This window comes from Gracilinanus agilis, chromosome 1 (genome assembly GCF_016433145.1).
Source record: "Gracilinanus agilis isolate LMUSP501 chromosome 1, AgileGrace, whole genome shotgun sequence".
Lineage (NCBI taxonomy): Eukaryota > Metazoa > Chordata > Mammalia > Didelphimorphia > Didelphidae > Gracilinanus > Gracilinanus agilis.
In genome coordinates this window covers 167,164,346-167,187,096 of record NC_058130.1, presented here as the reverse complement: position 1 = coordinate 167,187,096, position 22,751 = coordinate 167,164,346, and the positions used below count along the sequence as shown (strand labels likewise).

General features: G+C 43.4%; 3 protein-coding genes across 3 annotated transcripts in view; 2 read left to right on the top strand and 1 right to left on the bottom strand.

Moving 5' to 3' along the window:
• Positions 1–1,511: 1,511 nt before the first annotated feature.
• On the top strand, positions 1,512–2,775 carry LOC123231072 (microseminoprotein, prostate associated). Its single transcript, XM_044657291.1, is given in 4 exon segments — positions 1,512–1,536; positions 1,539–1,913; positions 2,188–2,296; positions 2,595–2,775. Coding segments are annotated over 4 exon segments (690 nt in total).
• A 217-nt stretch (positions 2,776–2,992) lies between these two features.
• Positions 2,993–7,639, bottom strand: RGP1 (RGP1 homolog, RAB6A GEF complex partner 1). Its single transcript, XM_044657290.1, has 9 exons — positions 7,566–7,639; positions 6,930–7,063; positions 6,199–6,335; positions 5,633–5,716; positions 5,388–5,537; positions 4,630–4,776; positions 4,148–4,275; positions 3,690–3,879; positions 2,993–3,239 (listed from the first exon to the last, which is right to left on the bottom strand). Exons 2-9 carry the CDS (start codon positions 7,043–7,045, stop codon positions 3,016–3,018), a joined length of 1,176 nt encoding a protein of 391 aa, XP_044513225.1. The 5' UTR covers positions 7,046–7,063; positions 7,566–7,639; the 3' UTR covers positions 2,993–3,015.
• A 174-nt stretch (positions 7,640–7,813) lies between these two features.
• The window catches only part of GBA2 (glucosylceramidase beta 2), a 26,787-nt gene continuing 11,849 nt past the window's right edge, over positions 7,814–22,751 (top strand). Inside the window, exons 1-3 of the mRNA XM_044658814.1 lie at positions 7,814–8,585; positions 20,019–20,110; positions 20,613–20,728. Of these exons, the coding sequence (XP_044514749.1) occupies positions 8,206–8,585; positions 20,019–20,110; positions 20,613–20,728 (588 nt within the window). The 5' untranslated portion in view covers positions 7,814–8,205. The remainder of the gene's footprint in view (positions 8,586–20,018; positions 20,111–20,612; positions 20,729–22,751) is intronic.

Below are 22,751 nucleotides of genomic sequence, written 5' to 3'. Positions count from 1 at the left end.
CCCTTATCACAATTCTGCCTTGAAATATACAGTATTGATTCTAAGTGAAAGGTAAGGGTTTAAAATAAGTCAAGGTGAGGCCAGCTCCAGAATATAAACTTAATAGTGGTAGCATAGGATTATGTCAGTGCTGGGACATTACAGATTTATCTGCTCCCCCCACCCCCATCTTCTAGAAGGGAACTGAAATCCATAGAACCACATGGTCGCACAACTAGCAATATAGCTGGGACTCAAAAGTCAGATGCTCTGCCTCCAAATTCGGTGTTCTTTCCTTTATCCAATAATGGCTCCACTACCCACCTTAAGGAATTCTGTGATGGCAAATGGATAAAAAATAGGACATATTGGAGACATGGGGTAGAAAGAACAAGTAATATAAGTGATATGAAGGAAATAACTAACGTGAAGCACAGGAGGGCAAAGCCTGCCAAAAGCCAGCTAGAGCCAAGGGAATGGCATGGAGTAGCCCCTTCTGTTTAAAGGTTGGAAAGTGGTAGGCTCCAGGACTGTAGATCTCCTACTTGAGCAGTGTCTTCTACATATGATCCAACTTACAAGCAACAGTCTTTGGTGACTCCCAGTCTTCTTGCACTTTGAGCAGAAGGCCTCTAAGAGGTCTAATAAGGCACATGCAAAACCCCAAGAGAGTGGACACACCTTGAAGCTTTACTTCCCTTGTTCTCAAGACCTTCAGAGCTTCTAGCCCAGCCTAGAAGGTATGAAGTGAGTCTTTTTTGTCCACGTTCTGCACTGAGTACATCTGTCCATCATAGCTTAGTACAACTCCCACCAGGTTTGAAAGGGAGGCTAGCTTATGTTAGAAGGGTTGGAACAACATCTTTGAAACATCTGGTTGAGAAAAATCCATCTCTGAGATGATATAAATATTCCCTACCTCTGAGGGGAAACCTCAAGCTCATCTAAGGACAACTGAGAGCCTTCCCCCGTGTGTAGGGGAATGTGAAGGTTCCACCTGTGAAGAGAAAAGTCGATCCATCTCTAGCAGACTTAAAATGGGGAATGGGGATCCTTAAAGGGGGGGGTGGGGGGAGAAATGGAAGAGAAGATTGAAGGATATGTGAAAAGGATAACAGTTCCACCGGACGGTGACAAATCCATCTCTGGGGCAATTTCAGACTACTCTCTGGAGGGGGTGGGAATCCTTCTTCACTCCAGGTAGCAAAAGCAATGTTAGTTCCCTTTCCTGGAGCCTCTGGCCGTCGCGCCCCACTGCAGCTCCTTGGTTTGGCTAGGACACAGAACTAACCGTCCCCAGGAAATGCCTCCCTCCGGTCCAGGCAGGAATCCCAATACCCTATACCCTCCCCCTTTGGGGGAAGGAGGGAACAGAAAAGGAAAAAATGCTCCCTCCTCCCTAGGTCAGGGAAACGATCTGGGGACCACCTAGCAGTCCACCACCCCTCCCACTTCTCTTTACTGGTGAAGTGCCCAGGCCAGTGCCCCTTCCATGTCCACCAACCCCCACCCCTCCCAAGCTGTGCTGGGACATGAATCAGCTCTCACAGCTTGTTAAAGCTGGACCTCTTGTTTTCATGCCCTCACCCCAGGAAACAGCAAGTTACAGCTTTTCCAGCTCTCCTCAGCAGGGGGCCAGGGTCCTCACTTTATAAACATCCCCATGCCTGCAAGAGCAGAGGGCATAGAATGGTGTGAGACAAGAGCCCAGGGGAGACAGACTAAGAGGGGAGACAGAAAAGTAGAAGAGACAAGACAGAGGTTCAGAGAAAGAGCAAAGCAGATCTTCGAAATTAGCCCTGCAAGAATGGCCCTGAGGCAGTGGGCTAAAAGGACTAGGGGGACCCCAAGAAGCTGGGGAACCATCTGTTTGATGATTTCACTCCTCTTGCAACTGCAAGGAGCTCACAGCAAATGCTACTTCCAAGCTCAAGGTAAAAATGGAAGAAGGGAGAGCAGGGAAACAGAAGAAACTGGGAGGCTTAAGGGAAATTTATCTGAGCCCCATTTTTACCACTATACTTATTTATAGAAAGATGCTTTTTTCCTTCTTACCCATCCCTCTCCCTGCCCAGGATACACTTGATTTACAAATTCCCCTCGGCTCCCCACAAAATTGCAGACTAATGTTGTTCTTTATTCTCCCACCTCAAGTCAAAGTTCTTATAAATCATCCCATCCTTGCTAACCTTTCTCATTCCTCCTCAGCCCCCTGTTACTATGAGGGAAAATATTTTACCCTGGGTGAATCCTGGCTCCGAAGCGACTGTTTCCACTGCACCTGCCTACATCCCGTCGGTGTGGGTTGCTGTGATACGTAAGTGATCTGGGATTGCTATAATGTGGGAATAGGGAAGTATGGAAGGAGGGAAATGACTAGGGATGTCATAAGATTAACTAGATGTGACAAAAGGGATTAAGGTATATGGAAAAGGAAGAATATATTGTATTTGATTGGGAAGAGAAGAATAGGTTAATGTCTAGGGTGGAAGTCAAATCCTATTCTTGCTTTAAAACAAGGTTCCATGAAATAGAATGATTTGGCTGGAGGCGAGGCTGTAGGGGAGAAGCAGCAACCTCAGTGTGAAATTTCCTTACCCATAATGTTCATCTAGGTCCCAGCATCCTATCGACTTCCCAGCTGGGTGTGAGGTACGACGGGAGGAAGGGACCTGCCACATCTCCCTGGTGCAAAAATCCGACCCACATCTGCCCTGCAGGGGAGGCCCACCTGACCCTGAATGGGGCTCAGCCAATACCCCTGATGCTGGGGCCCCAAGACCACGTCCCAGTTAGATTCTACTGACCATCCACTCTGCTGCCTGCCTGCCCACTGCGGCTGCTGCCACCTCCAGGGAAACCACTAGCAGCTGTGAATTTATTCTAAATAAATAAGTTAATGGACAGCCAATGCCTGCCATGGAGTTCCTTCTCAGACTTGCACAGCCCCAGAAAGGAAGGAGAGGGCCATGGTGTCTGTCTTTCCATGCTGTGTCTAGGCACCAAAAGTGCCATGGTGGGGGTCTAAAACCCAAATCAGATGGTGACAGTGCTGGCACTGGGTCCTGGAGCAACATAGGAAACCAGCGTAGGACTCGTGGGCAGCACCTTGATGGGGAGGTCCCAGCTGAAGGTGTCCACAGGCACTTGTTCAGGTCCCGTCCAGACCACAGGCTCAGGCTGTTCCATTGGGGGTAGCAGTGCCAAGCCAGGTTCCCGAGATGTCACAAATTCAAAATGTAGTCTCCACTTCAAGGACACTGGAAGAAGATGGGGGGAAGGGTCAGAATGAAAGGGAAAAAGCAGATGAGTGGGGAAACAAAAAGGTCAGGAGGGAGAGAAGCCACTGTGATAAGAAAAATGGGGGAAGGGGGATAGTTATCAGAGCTGAGGATGGAGGTTCATGGATACCTCTACAGACCTTCAGACTAGAGATCTGAGATCAGATCAAGGTGGTAGGCAGCAAGAGGCTAATAAGCTAAAGTTCAGTGTGGGACCAGCATCAGATAGCTGGAGTGAGTGTGTTAGGAAGCAGAAGTCAATATTATATTATCACGGAAGACAGGAAGTGTGGGAGTTTGCTGTGGAGTTTTTGAGTGGGATAATATTCAAAATGAGGGTCAGTCCTGCCCACCCAGGAATAGTGTAGTCCCATCCCACAGTAATTGAGGCAGTAATGGGGTGAGACTAGTATCAATATAGAACCTCACCAATGGCTGTGCAGAAGCCTGGAGTAGAGCTTAGTGGAATGGGAAGAGAGAAGCTAGTTCTGGTTGTATGTAGACAGGATTCCTGGTGTCGGGCATGAGTCACATGGGACACAGATGGAGTACCACTTGTCCCCCGGCGCCTCTGATACTCAGGCTGGACAGTCTCTTCTGTCTGTAGACTCACTGAGAACTGATGAAAGCAGTTCACAATCGAAAATCAGTGGCCACTGAATGGATAGAATGCCCCAATTTATAGCCCTTTCTACCCATACACTCTTTATATCATCCCACTGTGGGTCATCCCCACCACCACCATGGATATTCTATGAATCTTACCACCCCCAATGACTTCCTTCATGGACCCCTTCCTGGGCTCCCATCCCTACAACTGCAATACAGGTCAACAGCAAAATGCATCCCCACCTCCCATTTCCCCCATGGCATTCTCTCCCCCTCACCTGTAAACAGGCCACAGTCCCCTCCCCCAGGTTCAGGGTCCCTATTACGTCCTCCCCAAGTCTGTACACGGACTTGAAGATTCCAAAAGTCCCAACTTTCCCTCGACCGTCGCTGATATTGTACAGATCTGGGGGTAGGGGAAATGGGAATCTGTGAGCCAAGACTCCCATGTCAGCAAAGGTCCCTTCCTAAGGATCCAGTACCGATTAGATTATAATGACAACCAATTGAAAGGAAGAGGGCTCAAAAAGGATGGGTATATTGAGGAGGGAGTACCCTGAGTCCTAGAACTGACTAGAGGGCAGTGCTCACAATTTGGTCTAGGAGTATACACGAGGAGTTATCTCTACAGGGAAGTTTTTTCAAAGGGGAAATATCCTTACACAAGATGAAACAGAAGACAGCCCTCCTCACAAATTGTTCTGAGTTTACACATGAAGGTATCTCTGAAGGGAGGCTTTTGGGAGGGAAATATCCTTACACAAACTGCGTCGGGATGTGGCAGCCATGAGGAACTCTCCTGCTAATTCTGCTAGACGGGAGTCCTTTCTACCTACTTCTTCTTCTTCCAGGAATGGGCTAGACGGAGCCACAACCTCATCCTGGGGAAAAAGGGCATCTTGGAAACCTGGGGAGAGAATATGAGATAAAGTATATAGAGGAATGGGCAAGGGAATGAGGAATATTGGAAGAGTTAAAAAAGATTGTGGGTTGAGAAGTATCAGAGGGATTAGAAACAGATTAGGGAGATGTAGGACTCTATACAGAGAACAGATGGCACAGCATCAGAAGGAATAATGGGAACCATAAAGGAATAGAATAGTAAGCACGCAGAATTTTTTTTTTTTTAAAACCCTTAACTTCTGAGTATTGGCTCCTTGGTGGAAGAGCGGTAAGGGTGGGCAATGGGGGTTAAGTGACTTGCCCAGGGTCACACAGCTGGGAAGTGTCTGAGGCAGGATTTGAACCTAGGACCTCCTGACTCTAGGCCAGACTCTCAATCCACTGAGCTACCCAGCTGCCCCTAAGCACGTAGAATTAGGAAACATATGAAGCTCCAATGTAGGAAGAGATCATGGGAACATAAAACTCAACCTATTCTCCAGAGCCCTAATTCTTATCATCCTATAGCACCTTCAATGAATATGGGAAGCTTCCTTGAAGTTCTCCTTATTCCACATCCCAAGGACTATTCTCTCCTCTACTACTTCCCACCTTTCCAGTGACTCTGCCACTCACCAGTCAACACAAGCACCCTCAGTGGGACCCTAAGCAAAGTGATGGGGCAGTTAACCCGCTGGCAGCCAATGGTCAGCTTGTAGACATACTTGACAGATTGACCCCGAAAAGATGGGGGCCCTTCCACAGGAAGCACCTCACTGTAGGAATCTAGGTAGAAAGAAGACAGGAATATGGGAAGGTTTCCCTAACACTTCTGTTAGGCTATGGGTAGAGGGTATTAAAAAGAAAAGCATCCTACTCACAGGACTTGGACTCTCCAGGGTCTAGCCTCAAGTCACAGAACAGAATCTTTGGAGGAGTAGATAAGATACACTGACCCCGCTCACCTGGAGAGAGACCAGTAAATCTGAATGAGACTCAAGGACACAAAGTAAGGGACAGAGGAAGCCATGAAAGTAATGAGGAGGAGATACCAAATAGTGATAACATCTGTACTTAGGATGCCATGAAATTCCAGATTACTCTTCTGCTATGACATGGGCATACAATCCAATAATCTTACTCTCATTTTATGAGACAAGAATCATCAGTGATCCCTCCCATGTTATAGTCAGTCATACAGACAACTGTATGACAAGGCATATAATCCTACCTTCATGTGACTCTGACAGTCATCACCCATAGATGACAAGGACAAGGAGTCTGATAATTCCTGCTACTCTTCCCAACCTTGTGTCAGGGATAGCATAGCACCAACATCACCAGCAATACCCAACCCTTATATGGTAACACCAATTCCTCAGTTAATAAGGTTCTAGTCAAGACAGATTCCATGCCTTGAATAATAAAAGATACATGTGCCCCTAACCTCGGTGTGGCAAGAACACAGTCTGGCTGTCAGGCTGAACATCTGGTTGGCTGGAGTCTGGGGGAGGCAGTGCCACACGGCTCTCACTGGCATGGAACTGGCAATGTATCTGGGCACTGGCCCAGGCCAATGCTTCACTGTTGGGGAAGGGATAAGTATTTCAGAGGCAGGTTCTGATCCCCACAAACTTTGTACTTGCTCATTCACTTCCCCTCACCACCCCTTACTCCAGGCCCAAGAAACCCTGATCTCTTAACTAAAGTCAAATAAAGAACTGCTCCAGATCCATAATCCTGAAGACTATAGGCCTCAAAGAGCATCTAGAAAGCAGAAGTCTAACAGTCTTAGTTGGCAAAGTCATGGGATAGGGGCGTCCTATGTCATGCATAGCATTCCCCACAAAGTTTAGGATGAAACAAGAAGTTCAACAAATCAATCGAGGAACATTTGCAAAGTACTTATATACCAGGCAGAGTGCAAAGTGGTGGTGCTTAAGATTCAAAAACAAAAATGAAACTTTTTCTGCCCTAGAGTTTATATTCTGATCAAGGGGAAAACAATATGTACAAATATAAGTATAAGATTTATGCAAAATGAACACAAACTAAAAGAATGGGAGAGGGAATAGTTATAGAAACTGCCCATCCCAAGGAATACAGGTAAGGGGCTCCCTCCCTCAGGTCACACGACAGAGCCCTGTTCTGTTCCTTGCCATTCCACAAAGTGAGTACCTGGATGCAGAGGTGGCCGTGGGAGATAGGGGGTTTGTGACAGTCACCACACACTCCAGTGCCTCCCCAGCCAAAAACACAGGGCCTCGGCTCAGCTCTGCTACCAACTCAATCATGGTAGCCCTGGGGCAGCTCTACATAGGAATGTCAAATGAGATCAAATGTCAGCATTGAACATTGAGGGCAAAGGGGTGTGAAATAGAGAGGGACAGAATGCTGGGCTCAGTCAACATGCATTTGCTTAAGTGTCTGCTATATGTCAGGATCTGTGCCAAGAGCTGGGGCCCCAAAGAAAGATTCTCAAAAGCTCACAGTCCAAAGGAGAAGCCAATTCCATAGACACGTCACGTGCACCGCAGACAGACGGGGGGGGGGGAATAAGGGGAGGGGGATCGACTGGTGGCAGGTCTTGAGGTCAAGCGGGGTGGGGAGGTGGGAGATCAGTCCCGGGATGCACCTGGAGAACTTGACGCCGCTGCTCTGGGAGAGGAGACACCAGATCATGCCAAAGAAAGACGCTAGGAAAGCTGAGGACTAAGCAGCCGTGGCCCTGCCCTTCCCTACCCGGGGCTGTCCCTGTCCCCACCCCCACCCCCCCCTCCAGCTCTCTCCCTCCAGCAGTTTCCCTTGATTTACCGCTCCTAGCCCAAGGACCCGCCCAGAAGACCCGCGGCTGCCACTCCAAATTTCGAGCTACTTGCTGCTGCCGGTGCCTCTACTTCCTCGTCCTTTCGGCTCGGCGTGGCGTAGTGCGACGTGACGTGGCGTACGTGGGGTGCCGGCCCGAGAGGCGGAACTTCCTGTCTGATTCCTGCAAGAGCCTCTTCCGGTCGGAAGAGCCGGAGGGGGACGCGATCCCTGACTCCGGGCCCCCCGGGACCGGAAGGGGGGGCCACTTCGGGGCTGGGACCTGGCGCCTCGGTCCGGTCCGCCCGCAGGGCGGGGCGGAGCCTTTGAGGCCCGATAAAGGGGCTCCACCCTCCTCCCCTGTGGCTGTCCAGTCGGCCTCTTCTCGGCCCCATGACCAGCACGTCTCGGTCCAGTCGTTCCCACCCAGGATTCAAGGAAGTGATTCAGTCCTCCCTCTCCTCTGAGGCCCAGGCTCAGTTCATCCCTGTCCAAACTGACCCCCAGAAGGACTGGGGAAGCCCGAGGGCAGCGAAGCAAGCGGGCCGGCCGAATCACCGCTCAGCCCAGGAACTTGACAGCAGACGGTTCTCCGGTCAGAACTTTGCTAACGTTGGACTCAGATCCCGACACCCCAGGACCCAGGACCATGGAAGAGCATTTGGGAACCACGACCCCCGAGATTAGAGGAATTAAGGACGCAAAAGGTGACCTGGGAGCTTTTTGGACAGACAAGTCTGGTGCCCAAAAGATGGGGAGCCCAAGATGGGGAATCTTAGAAGACCCGGTGCCTGGGAACAATCCAGACTGTGAGAACCCAGAGAACACAAAGAATGAGCCAAACAATGGAATCCCAGAAGATCCTGGACAGCTGATGGCTGCCTATGAGGGCACAACCATGGGCCACCAAGTACCTCAGTTTGGTTGGCGAATCTGCCTAGCTCATGAATTTCCTGAGAAGAGGAAACCTTTCAATGCCAACAACGTCTCCATGAGCAACAAAATGAAGCACTTGGGCATGGGTTTCAGGTGAGTGTTCCCTGAGTTCTTACTCCATAAAATCTTTACAATGGATGAGTGGTGCCTCGTGTGCCAGACGTATTTTTCCTTCTTATTACCCTATTATTTGAGCTAGGAGAAAATGGAATAAGTGAGGTCTTCACTGAGGGCATGTCATACCTTTACTACTCAACCTCTAGGAAACTCTGGGCCCTGCGTTGCTCAGCACTAAAACTACTAGAACCCTGACCTCCTGCTATCTGTCCTCTTTTCCATGAACTATTGTGCTTTCACTCTAGGCTATTGTTTATGCTTCCAGATGGCTAGTCATCCAGAGCAAGGGAAAGAAAAATAGGGACCAATTTTATGACTGTTGTGAGGAAGCAACAATGAGTTAGCTGTCCCACCAACTCTAAACATATTCAGAATCTCTTCCTATTCCATCAGCTAAACTACCCTTAAAAGTTCATCTGGACACCTTCAAGATTTGGGGGAATGGTCAAGATAGGAGGCAATCTGCAATGGCTCCAAGAGTCATAGATTTAAAGCTGGGAGGAACCTTAGAAATATCAGTTCAGCTACTTTAGTGGATAATATTTGGTGTTTAATAATCACATTAAATAATCAATAATAATTTCAAGATGCCTTCAAAAGAATAAAGAGAGTAGCATACCAGACTGCCAGAGACATTACTTTAGCTTTCCATTTAAAATTTCCATTTATCCTAGAACCTGTCCAAGATTCATTTCAGGACCATGGTTCTCTCTTCCTGCTTTTCCCTACCTCCCCAGATTGAGATCCAAAGGATGACACCGCTTGACAGTCCAAGATGAATAAAGTAGAGAGTGCATGCACCTTGAAATAAGGAACAAGGGGTAGCTAGGTGGCTCAGTGGATAGAGTGCCAGGCCTGGAAATGGGAGGTCCGGGGTTCTGACTTCCTGTGTGACCCTGGGCAGATAAACAGCCCCAATTATCTAGCCTTTACCAATCTTCTACCTTAGAACCAATATTTAGTATTGATTCTAAGGAAGCAAGTAAGGGTTTAAACCAGTGGCTCCCAAACTTTTTTGACCTACCGCCCCCTTTCCAGAAAAAATATTACTTAGCCCCCTGGAAATTAATTTTTTTTTAGTTTTAATAGCAATTAATAGGGAAGATAAATGCACCTGTGGCCATCACCGCTTCCTGGATCGATGCAGCCCCCACTAGGGGGCGGTAGTGCCCACTTTGGGAATCACTGGTTTAAACAGATAAACAAAAAGAAACAGGTGGATGCAGAATGGTCAGGGAAGCATGACTTTGAATCAGGTTAGGAAACACAAGGGTAGGGGAAAAAACCCAGAACTAATTATGTCTAAGTTTGGGAAAATCTAGAGTAATATGAAGAAAGTAGCAAAGTAACTGCTACAAAGGCCCTAAAGTCTGCATGAGTTCAGATCCTCTGCCATTTCCCCACCAGTTACTGAGTAGAGTCAAGTTAAACCACTTTCTGCCTTTGCTTTATCTTACAGCTCTATTCTTTTTGTGGGCACCAGCCTAATCTAGTTTTTCCCCTGAATTGTTTAAGCCAGAGAGTGAACCTTGGGAACATGTGAGAAGAGTAATATATATGTGTATGGCTTAGGCTCCCTGGACCCTTGAATTCAGAGGAGCTTGAACACAGACTGAATCACTCTAGATCCTAAACCTGGGCCTCAGTTTCCCCATGCCAGGGTGGGGAGGGAGCTATGACACAGAGAACTGGAATGAGATTGGGAGTAGGGGTACCTCAGTTAGGGTGGGGCAAAGAGGAAGTCCAAAGGATGATACTATGTGACGTGATTGAAATTACAAAGAAGGCCAAACAAGCCAGGAGATGACTAGGTTGCTCTTAGGGAGAGAGAAAAGCCCAAGAGAGGAGGTTATCAGGGAGAGAAGGGGATGTGGAGAAACGAGAGAATGCTCTTTATGAATCACTGTCAGTAAGTCAGTTATTAAACATTGACTAAGCACCTACTATGTTCCAGGCACTGTACTAAGTCTGAGGATACAAAGAAGGCCAAGAAACAGTCCTTGTTCTCTAGTGGAGGAAACAACCTGCAAAAAACTGTGTACAAACCCTATATGCAAGATAAATAGGAAGTAATCAACAGAAGGAAGGAACTCAAAATAAGAGGAAAGGCTTCTGGTAGAATGAAATTTTAACTGGGGCTCAAAGGAAACCAGGAGGTAAACATGAGAAAGCATTCCAGGCATTGGGGATAGCCAACAAAAAGTCTGAGGTGGTATCTTGTTTTTGAGGAACTGCAAGGAAGCCAGTGTTACAGGATCCAAGAGGACTTGGGGAAGAGGGGTGCAGAATTACATTATAAAAAAGAAAGGTAGGGAGGACTAGGTTAAGAAGAGTCAGGATTTTGTATTTGATCATGGAGATGATAAAGAGCCACTTAAAATTATTGAGGGGGGAAGTGACATGGTCAGAATTGTACTTTAGCAAAGTCACCTTGGTAGCTGAGTTGAGGACAGATTAGAGCAGGAAGAGACTTGTAACAGTCAGTCCCAGCAAAGTAGTAGAGTCCGATGTGAAGAGATGAGCACCTTTACCAGGATGATGAGAGGAGGGAGCATATTAAAGAGATGCTACAAAGGTGAAACCTACAGGCCTTGGCAATAGATTGAATAAGGCAGGGGGATAGGGGACATCTAGTTCAAGATGTCTAATGGGCAGTTAGAGAGGTGAGACTAGAGGTCAGCAAAGATTAGGGAAGAATCATCAACACAGAGATGATCATTGAATCCATGGAATACGATAAGCTCACCAAGTAAAATCATAGAGAGAAAGAAAAGAAAAAGGTACAGGACAGAGCACAATGGGGGTACTGAGGGTTAGTGATCATGACCTGGATGAAGATCTGGCAAAGGAGACTGAGAAAAAGCAGTCAGGAAGGTAGGAGGAAAAACAGGAAAGAATAATGCAATGAAAACAAAGAAAAGAGTATCAAGAGAAGAGAGTGATAGACAATGTCAAACATAACAGAGTGATCAAGAAAGATGAGGACTGGAAAAAGGCCATTGGATATGGCAATTAAGAAACCATTAGTAACTTAGGAAAATTTTTAGTTGAATCTGGTCAGAAACCAGATTGTAAAGATTTAAGAAGGGGAGACAAAAAGGAAGTGGAGGCATCTTCTGTAGATAGCCTTCTCAAGTTGAGCCATAAAAGTTAGAAGAAATATAAGATGATAGCTAACAGAGATGGATGGATCAAGTTAGGGTTTTTTAACAATACGAATCATGAGCGTGTTGTAAGGTAGTAGGGAAGCATTCAGTAAACAGGGAGAGATTGGAGATGAATGAAAGAATGAGTATGAGAGAGGAGATGGGCACTCCCCTTGTACTTGTGCAGATTTTCCTTGGGACGGAGAAAGGCTACCTCCTCATGTAAAACAGGAGCAAAAAAGAAGAGACATGACAGAAAGAACCAGTGTGATAGAAGGGGAGAAAAGAGAATTCTTGGCAAAATAATTTTTTCAGTAAAATAAGAAGCAAAGTGCTCAGCCACAAGAGTAGGGGGAAGCAGAGCTGTGGGAAGTTTTAGGAGGGATGAAAAAGTCTAGAAGAGCTGCTATGGGGAGTGAGATAGTAGTTTAATAATGGAGATATAAAAGGATTACTTAGCATCATTGAAGTTGTATAACATGAATATGCCATCAGCACTGTCACAGCTCTAGAGAGATTTGTTTCTTATCTTTTCCTTTAAGCCATACTCTCCTGCTTCATCTTTTATTACATCTTGGCATGCCTTCCCCCCACTCCTTGTCAAATTGTGTACAAATTTCTTATGCCTTCTCTCTTTCCATCTTAATTCTATCTTCCTCGTTCTCACTTTTCCCTGGAGTGTACTGTTTATCCCACTTCTTCCCTTTGTGTCTCTCCCTGAATCTCTCTTTCATTTCTCACCCCATCATCATTCATTTATTCAACCTATTTTTATTAAATATTCATTTGTGCCATACCTTGTGGAAGACCTTTTGAAAAATACTAAAGTAGGCTAGGACTATTCTGTCCTGTCAAGAATTTAAATTTAGTCAGCATAAGACAATGAAGAAACCTATATCATTATTGTTTAAATGTTTCAGTATAGTAGTCAATTACTAAAATTAATGGTATAAAAAAACTTCAAAAGGCAGCAGAGGTAGTGATAGGCAGATTTCATGAATTAGATGAGATTTGAGTTAACCTTTCAATCATCAAACATACCTACTATTTGTAAAGTGTTTTCTTAACTTTGGGGAGATATAAAATTTTAAGTCATAGTTCTGTTCCAAAAAACTTACAATTTTATTTGCGAGACCAGATATCCATTAGTGTCTTTTACTTCATTACTAAACTTATTGAAAAAGTTATTTATGCCAAATGCCTCCACTTCTTCACTATCCAGGGCCTCTCAATTCTTTGCCACCAAGCTTCTACCACCATGACTCTACTGAAATTGCTCTCTCCAAGATCATCAAGGATTCCATTTCACCAAATTAGAACAACTAGGTGGCAAAGTAGATAGAGCACTGGGCTTGGAATCAGGAAGACTTATCTTCCAGAGTTCAAATCTGGCTTCAGACATTTGTTAGCTACGTGACCCTGGGCAAGTCAGTGTTTGCCTTCGTTTCCTCATCTGTAAAATAAGCTAGAAAGAAATGACAAACCACTCCAATATCTTTGCCAAGAACACACTAAACCAGGATCACAAAGAGTTGAATAGCCCTGAAATGACTGAACAACAATCATAAAATACAGTTTCAGTTTTTTCAATCTTCATTTTTCTTGACCTTCTTTTCCTGTTGGATATTCCTTCATCCCCCAACTTTGGAGAAATCATGTTCTCTTGATTTTCATTACCACTAATTCTTTGTTTTTGTTACTGGCTTTTCACCAATTTCTCAATCTTTTAATGCTTCCCAAGGAATTTGACCTTGTTTCCTTCTCAGTCAGCAAGTATTTTTTTTTAAACCCACAACTTCTGTGTATTGGCTCATAGGTGGAAGAGTGGTAAGGGTGGGCAATGGGGGTCAAGTGATTTGCCCAGGGTCTGAGCTGGGAAGTGTCCGAAGCCACATTTGAACCTAGGACCTCCCATCTCTAGGCTTGACTCTCAATCCACTGAGCTACCCAGCTGCCCTCAGCAAGTATTTTTTAAGCCTCCACTATGTGCCAGGCACTGTGCTAAGTGCTAGGGGTGCCAAAAAAGGCAAGAGACAGTCTCTGCTCCCCGGGAGCTCAGAGTCTAATTCTTTCTACACTATCCCCCTTCGTAATCTCGTTCATTGCCAGAGCTTCACTACCTCTGTGCAGATGACTCCCATATCTGTAACTTCCTTCCTGACTTGCCTTTTAAGCTCCAGACCTGCATCTCCATCTGCCCACAAGATATTTTCATCTGGATGTCTCAGGAGCCCCTCAAGTTGGAACTGGTTGGAACAACTAGATAACACAGTGGATAGAGTGCCAAGCCTGGAGTTGGGAGGACCAGGGTTCAAATCTAGCCTCAGACATGTCCTACCTATGTGACCATGGGCAGGTCACTTAACCCCAAATGACATAGCACTTGCCACTCCTTTGTTTTAAAACTAAGACAAAAACTAAAACTTTTTAAAACTAAGACAAAAAGTAAGGTTTTTTTTTTTTTGTTTTGTTTTAAGGGTCAATTGGTATATTGAAAAAAATCTTGAATTTGGAGCCATATGATCTGATCTCAAATTCTTGTTCTGCAACTGGCTCACTTTATTATCTTGAGCAAATGACTAAAATCCTCAGAACTCATTTTCATTATACAATGAGAAAGTTGGATTAGATGTTCTTTAGAGTCTCTTTTGTCTAAATCATCTAAGACCTATATTCAGAAATACAAGTTCATTATCTTTCCCCTTTAAACCTTCTTCTCAAGTTTTATCTTTGGTATCATCATTGACATAGTATTCCCTATTCATAACCTTGAAGTGATCTTTGACTCTTCCCTTTCCCTCATCCCTCATGTCCTATCAGTCCTATTGACTCCACTTCCTCAACATCCCTCACATCTATCCTGATAGCTTCTGCCCTCTTATAGGCCCAGACTGTCAAACTAGCTTCCTAACAGCTTTTCTTACCAACATTTCTTGCTTCCTCTATTCTATTCTTCATAACATTGTTTTATACATAGATCATATTGTATCATTCCTACTCATCCTTTAAAGCCCAACCCAAATGCCAGTCTTCAAGGAAGCCTTTCCTGATCTGCCTGTCAGTAATGATCTTTCCCTCAGACTGCAAAGAATATTTCATTTTATAATTCTTAACAAAGAAAGAAGTCTTCACAATGTGCTTAAATCATATGTTTACTAGACTGAAAGTTTATTGCTTGGAGAGACTGTATTTTCTAAAGTTTTTACCCTTAATGTTTTCTCCACACAGTAGGCACTTACTAAATATTTGTTCTGATGTTTGCCCATGTGATAAAAAATAAACTAATTTGTCAACTTCGAAATATAGGGAGGATTTGAATTTGGATTAATTGGAGAAGAATGACAGAGCCATTTCAGAAAGAACCAACATCACAAGGAAAAATATGGATGTGGATACATACATTATGTAGAGGGAATGAGAATCCCAAGCTGGGTGGAGTGAAGGATTTATGTAACAGTAACTCCCATTTATAGAGTATTTGACAGTTTGCAGATGGGTAATATAGCTTTTACAGATGAGGAAACAAACTCAGGATATTTCCTCAGGACTCCACTAAGTGCCAATGTCAAGACTCTAATCCAGGTCTTTGAATTTTTTAAATCCAAAACCAGTATTGTTACTGAATTTGAGGTAGTATTGGGACGGACAGTCATTATTTCCAAAACCAGACACATTACCTTGGCTGACAAATCAGATTTCCTCTTGACTTCCTTATGTAATGAGATAAGCCTAGAAAGATAGAATGGGACCAGATAGTAGAGAACTTTGAATGCCCAGCTAAGGAGTTTGGATTTTGGCCTACCATAGGAGCTGGACAGCCATTAAAATTGTTTTTGTTTAAAAAGTAACATAAAAAACTGATGTTTTAAGATTAATCCTATACAAAAAGCCCCGCCCTCCAAGGACGGGGTAAGGAGGGACAGAGGTCTACCAGCCTCAGCCTTGTGGCAGCGGGAGCCTGGCTGAAGGGAGAAGAGAGAGGGGAGGGGGTGGGGTGCGAGCAGAGAAGGGAAAGGGAAGAGTGGAGGACTGAACCTGTCTGGAGAGGAGAGAAGAGGAGGACGCCAGAGGGACATAAACATGCCTCAAGAAAGAACTTGGTAGAAAGTACAGTGTTCCAGCTACTGTGTGGTCCAAGAAGTTTGACTCTCTGCTAAGAATAGAGTCAATTCTCAGGATTCTGCCTTTAAAGGAGGAAAAAGACAGAAGAGGAGGGAATAATGTCTACATTCCTGGCAGTCAGGTACCAGGGATCAGTGACATTCAAAGACGTGGCCATGAATTTTAGCCAGGAGGAGCGGAGACAACTAAACCCTGCCCAGAGAGATCTGTACAGGGATGTGATGCTAGAGAACTATAGAAACGTTGTTTCATTGGATGGGACAGTCAACGTCAGCCCCTGCAGCCATCTCCAAAGCCAAACATTTCTGAAGAAATAGAATCACCAGGGATAGTAATGGTGCCTCTAGATCTTGCATTTGGTGGAGTTTATATACATGAATGCACATTGGATAAAAAGATAACTCTAAAAGGGAGACATGGGAAACATCCCTTTCCCATGAGAGAGATTCCAATCAAGTGTTAATCACTCCCCAACAAAACCATACTAAGGATACAGGCTATGGATGCCACCATACATGTGGGAAATCTTTCTTTGACTGTTCATGTCTTACTCAACATCAATAGACTCATACCTGTTATATTGAATCTCTGGGAGCTTGAAGATCACCTTTGATTGACAAATAAGTCAGTTGGATGGAATGTTCCCAGGGAGGTCATGCGAAAGGCAGGAGGAGGGCAGTTGAGAACCCTGAGCAGAAGTTCTGGGTCTTTGACCTGTGCTGAGGCTGGAGATCGGTGGATCCTGGTCTTGGAGTGAGAGGGTGCAAACATCTCTCTGCAAACTCTTCCTGTACTTGAGATACCGTTCCAACCTGTACCTGATCACCACCTTGGTGTCTACTGCCCCTAGATATTAGGAGTTTCATCATCTAGATATCTAGGTTTCCCATGGCCCGGGAGGGATCTGGGAAGTAGGCAGGAGACAAAGAAGAGGGTGGAAAGGGTGGAAATAACTCAACTGTAAGGCTGAAGATCTATTGAAGAAGAAGTCAAAAATATCCCAGCAGTTTACCTACTCTGGTTTAGTCCTGGCCAGACTGAACCAGAGGGAAGCTACATTGATTCTTCATCTGCTAGCAGTTGAGATTTCATTAGTAATCATTAGAATAGGGTCTCCTATACCACAGTCCTTTACCCTTATCCTTCTTGTTTAATATAAAGTTTAAAGTACCTTCCTAAAGCAGTGTCAAAGCTTGTTTTGGGAAGGGAGAAATCACAGTCAGAATACAAGGCTTAATCCAAGCTAAAGAGCCCAAATCAACATATCAATTAACCCCAGGTGGGTCCTGAAGGGATATACCTCTTAGAACTGAAGGATCCTGCCTGGGCAACTGTTACAAGGGAGAAGGGTCATCTTATTTCTCTCTGTACATCAATTTACCATCTCAAATAGATCAAGAGACCTCCCATAATTATAACATACCTGGGAGAGTCCCTTTGAATGTAAGGAATGTGGGAAACTGTTTAGTTGGAAATGTAATCTTACTTGACACCAATTAGCACACACTGGAGAAAAGCCATATGTTTGTAAAGATTGTGGAAAAGGATTCTTGAGCCATTCATACCTTACTGTACACAGGCGAATTCATACTGGAGAAAAGCCATATGAATGTAATGAATGTGAGCAAGCTTTCAGACATAAAAGTGGCCTTATGAGACATCAGTTGATTCACACAGGAGAAAGTCCATATAAATGGAGTAAATGTGGAAGACCATTCCTAAATCCCTCATCCCTTGGTGTTCATAAGAGAAGTTGTGCTGGAGAGAAGCCCTATAAATGTGATAAATGTGAAAAAGCTTTTGCTAGACATTCATCTCTTTCTCTACATCAGAGAATTCACACTGAAGAGAAGCCCTATGGATGTGATAAATGCAGGAAAGCTTTCTCTAAACATTCATCCCTCGCTGAAAATGAGAGAATTCATACTGGAGAAAAACCTTATAAATGCAATAAATGTGGGAAAACTTTCAGACATAGAACTGGCATAATGAGACACAGGATATGACTCATGATAGAAAGTCTCTAAAAATGTAATAAATGTGGAAAAGACTTCTTAAACTCTTCATCCCTTACTATTCATGAGAATTTATACTGGAAGAAAAGTCCTGTGTGAGAAAATCTCTAGATATTCATCCATTTTTCTATATCAAAGAAACTCAACTTGTGAGAAATCTTGTTTATAAAAGTATTTGTGGGTAAACTTGTAGCAGCATCAAGGATGTTACACCAGAGAGAAATCCTGAGAATATATGATCTTGTACAAAACTTCAGTCAAATTTGTCAGTTTGTTAAATCCAGAGTTGGAGTATAGATTAATAAATCCCATGAAGGTTTAAAACTAATTTTATCTTACATCTTCTCATATCTATTCTCTCTCTTCTGGGTAATTTTCATTTTCTTTTTGCTACCAAACTTGTTTAGACTTCTGTCATCTATATGTATGTTATGAATCTGACTTCAGAGACCCCAATATACAAATGTTACTTTTAGAATGCTCCACCTCAAATAATCTAAGTCTTTGTTTGACTTAGGTCTTTGTTAAGGTACACAAATACCTGAATTGGTGATGACCAGAAAGATAGAGGAGTCAAACATTGAAAGGAAATCTGTCTCAATATTTTCTTAAAAATATCAATAGAAATAACAATAGATGTAGAAACCATGAAAAGAACAAAAAAGAGGTTTAGAGTGAAGTTTCAACATAATATAAAAGTTATGAATTCAAAAGAGATGAAGCCAAAAAAATGATATAATGCTGTATCTACAGTCTCAGAAACAAAGCTGAAAATACAAGACACAGCAAAGTGGAATATTTAACACTAGATTACATAAGGAATTAAAAGCCACAATGTATTTCCAGAAAATGATGACTAATTTGAAAATATCAGTGGAGAACATGTGTTGAGCAATGGGTTCCCTTATAAAAAGATGGTTTTACTTGAAAATAGAATAGCTGAAACAATAGCCCAAACAGGCAAACAAAAAACCAAAATTACTCAATTTGAAAAATTCTGGAAGCTTTGCTGACAAAGGCAAAAGATAAGAGGGAAGATCATGGAAATAAATGAAAAACTATCAGGTTCTTTAAAATCCTGTGAAGAAAAATAAATTTTGAGTCTGATCACTATATTTCAGGAAAGCCTATAAGAAATTTCTCTAAAATACTAATAAAGGTCAGATTGCTGCTCAAAAGAATCAGGAAGATATCAACACAAGTTGGAAGGTTCAATGCATGAAAAAGGCCACTGCACATCCTCCAATAAAGTCTTCATTAGACTATGAACTCCTTGAGAACAGGTTCTGTTTCTTTGCCTTTCTTTGTATTCCCTGTGCCTAATACAAAGAAGGTACTTAATAAATGCTGAACAACTGGAAAAAAAAAAAAAAGATTAATCCTATAGCAGTGTAGAGGTTAGATTAAAAGGAAGAGGGGCAGCTAGGTTTCACAGCGGATAGAGTGCCAGGCCTAGCGTCTGGAAGATCTGAGTGGCCTTAGACACTTCATAGCTTGTGTGACCTTGGGCAAGTCACTTAACCCCCATTTGCTTAGCCCTTGCCCTTCTGTCTTAGAATTGTTACTAAGACAGACAATAAAAGTAAGGGAGGAGGAAAAAAGATGAAAAGAAAGAGATTGGCTATAAAGACTTAGATTAATGTAGTAAAGTAGAAAGAGCTCTGGATTTGGAATTAGAGAACCGGAATTCAAATCCTAACCCTGCCGCTTACTATGTGACATTAGGTAAATCACTTACTCTATCTGGGCCTCATTTTTTTTTCCATCATTAAAATTAGAAGGTTAGAATAAATAATTTCTGAGGTCTTTTTAGAAAGTAGACTGAGTTTGTGGCAGTGAAAAGAAAGAGTTGATATGAAGGACATTTGATGGGAAAAACATGACAAGATTACTAAATTCTGTCTTGAAATCCCCTCTGTCAAAGATGTCCCTAAAGTTAACTTGATTGACTGAAATAATGCATTTGTTGTTGACAGAAATATGAAAGGTTGGGAAAACGGATGAGTTTGGTTTGGAACATATTAAGTTTGAGGTGCAACTGGGACACATAGGGAGCATTTGGATATAGGCAACTTGAGTTGGTGCTGCAACTGTCTCTTCTCTTTCGTTGACATTTCTATCCTTAGGTATCTTAAATGGTGGTACCAGAAGACACAAGTGGAGAAAAAGACTCCATTCATAGACATGTTAAATTGCCTTCCCCTGAGACAAATCTATGGTAAGCACTTCTCAAGGGAAAAAAGGTAAAGCCTTCATATATTTCACTTTCAAAGAAAAAGTCCTAACTTTCTCTTGAGGAAGTTGGAAAGAAGAAAAGAGGTCACTTTCCTTCCCCATATTTTAAAAACCAAAGTGGGGGTGGGGGTGGGGTGCAGCTGGGTGGCTCAGTGGTTTGAGAGCCAGGCCTAGAGGCAGGAGTCCTAGGTTCAAATCTGTCCTCAGACACTTCCCAGCTGTGTGACCCTGGGCAAGTCATGTGGCCCCCATTGCCTAGCCCTTACCACTCTTCTGTCTTGGAACCATTACTCAGGATCAATTCTAAGACAGAAGGCAAGGGTTTTTAAAAACAAACAAAAACTTCCCCATTAGTTCAGTGAACAGATATGACCTTATGATCTCTCATCTATAACTTGTCACCTCCCTATCACTGTTATCCTTTCCCCACCCCCTCCCTTTCGGCCCTTCAAGCTTTGATCTCTGATCCCTGGCTTTGTCTCTAGGTTGTCCACTTGGTGGTATTGGAGGTGGTACCATCACTCGTGGCTGGAGGGGCCAGTTCTGTCGCTGGCAGCTCAACCCTGGGATATACCAACACCGAACAGTAATAGCTGACCAGGTAAGGAGAATGGAGAGGATGAAGGCTATGAAAGAAAATAATTTTAATTCAGTAAATGCCTAGAGGAATAGTCTAGGTAGGAAAAGATTAGTGCCTTGTGTTCTACCCTGGTGTTTTGGTTGCAATCAGTTAGCAATGGGAGTTTAAAATCACAAACCCTTGAAGTATTGCATGCAAGACCATATTTAGAAGCCTAGAAAAGAGGCCTCTAGGGTTAACAGTACGTGCCTTCTTTAGCTCTAAAAAAGGCCTTTTCCAAAGCCCATTAAGCTATTGTTCTGCTGCCCTGGCCACCTGGCTCCTGGGACCATTCATCTTCCTAAACTGAACAAATCCTTTTTTCTTTGGTTCTATAGAGACAAGGTTAGCATTTTTAAGAACTTTGCCTGGGATGACAGCATAGAAATAAACAAGCTTATAGAATATAGATTTCTGATTCCAGATTTGACATCTAGCTCAAGATTGGCATGGGTGGCACAGATTTTAAAGGATAAACTCTATCCCTTTTTCTCATGTCAGCTCTTTGGAGTAGATGCCAGAGAATGGGTGCTGGACAAAGATATTCAAGCTTTTAGCCTGAGGTAGATTCAGATTGTCACCATTGCCAAATCTTGTGGAATTTCAATCCTTCCCAGAACCTGCTTTCAGTATTACTTTCAGGTATGAACTCCTACCTTATCTCCTTTGCTCTAGAATTGTCCTGCCATCTTGGCCTCTGGATAACAAAAGTACTTCTTTATTTACCCCCCAACTGCTCTTGCCTCTTTTGTCCTTTCTGTCAGTCACTGGTTTCCAAACTTCACGTAAAATGGACTGGATGATCCCAGCTCTAAACCTTATGATCCTAACATCTGTCTTCACCCCTAAGCTATATTTCATAATCCTTTTTTCTTTGCCTAAAGCATATTTAACCAGTTCTGTAGGTTGGTTCTACCCTGTCATAAAGTTTAACTTCTTAACCTGTCAGTCTAAGTTCAAGACTGCACTAAGCACTGTATCACCTCAATGACAGATAGCTTTCTTTAAGAGCCTCTATATATCACATCAAACTCTTATCTCTTTGGGGCAGCTGGGTAGCTCAGTGGATTGAGAGCCAGGCCTAGAGACAGGAGGTCCTAGGTTCAAATCCGGCCTCAGACACTTCCCAGCTGTGTGACCCTGGGCAAGTCACTTAACCCCCATTGCCTACCCTTACCACTCTTCCACCAATAAGTCAATACACAGAAGTTAAGGGTTTAAAATTTAAAAAATAAATAAATAAATACAACTCTTATCTCTTCCCCTTTCAGTACTCTCTGTTGGTTTTCCGTGTATCTGGTCTGGGGGATGCCTCAAGTTCTCAGCTTATTTGTAGACCAAAGAAAACTATTAGATCCTGAACCAATAAATGAGGCCATGAGATTTTCATCTTTGTCTTCCACGGATTCTCTTCAGTAACTTTACACAGGTTCCCCAGGGTAATATTCTTCTAGATTCCTTTCAATAATTTTACATTAAAATTATTTAACACATATACAATTAATGATGGATGTCCTTTCTTCTCTTCTCCCTTCCCTTCCCTCTCTCTCACCTCATATCCCTTGATCCTCTCTTCTCTTTTTTCTCTCTCCCTCTCTTACTCTTCCTTCTTCTCTTCTTTCTTTTCTCCTATCCTCTCTCTCTTTTTCCTCTCTCACTTCTCTCTCTTCTCCTTTCCTGGCTCCTTTCTCTTCCTCTCCCCTCTTTCTTTTCTCTCTTCTCACTGACTCCCTTTTGTATTTTTCTCCCTCTCTGTAAAAGAAATAATGATATTGCTTCTACCCAAAGATGATGATTTCTTCATAGCCCTTACTATCAAAGACCTCATGGTCTTTGGGGAAAGACAGGACTTAAGTACACAAGAAAGCAGTTTTTGAGGCAGTCAGGTAACATATTGAATAGAGTGATGGTCCTGGAGTCAGGAGAACCTGAATTCAAATCTAGCATCAGCTACATGACCCTGGACATGTCACTTTGTCTACATCAATTTCCTCAATTATAAAAA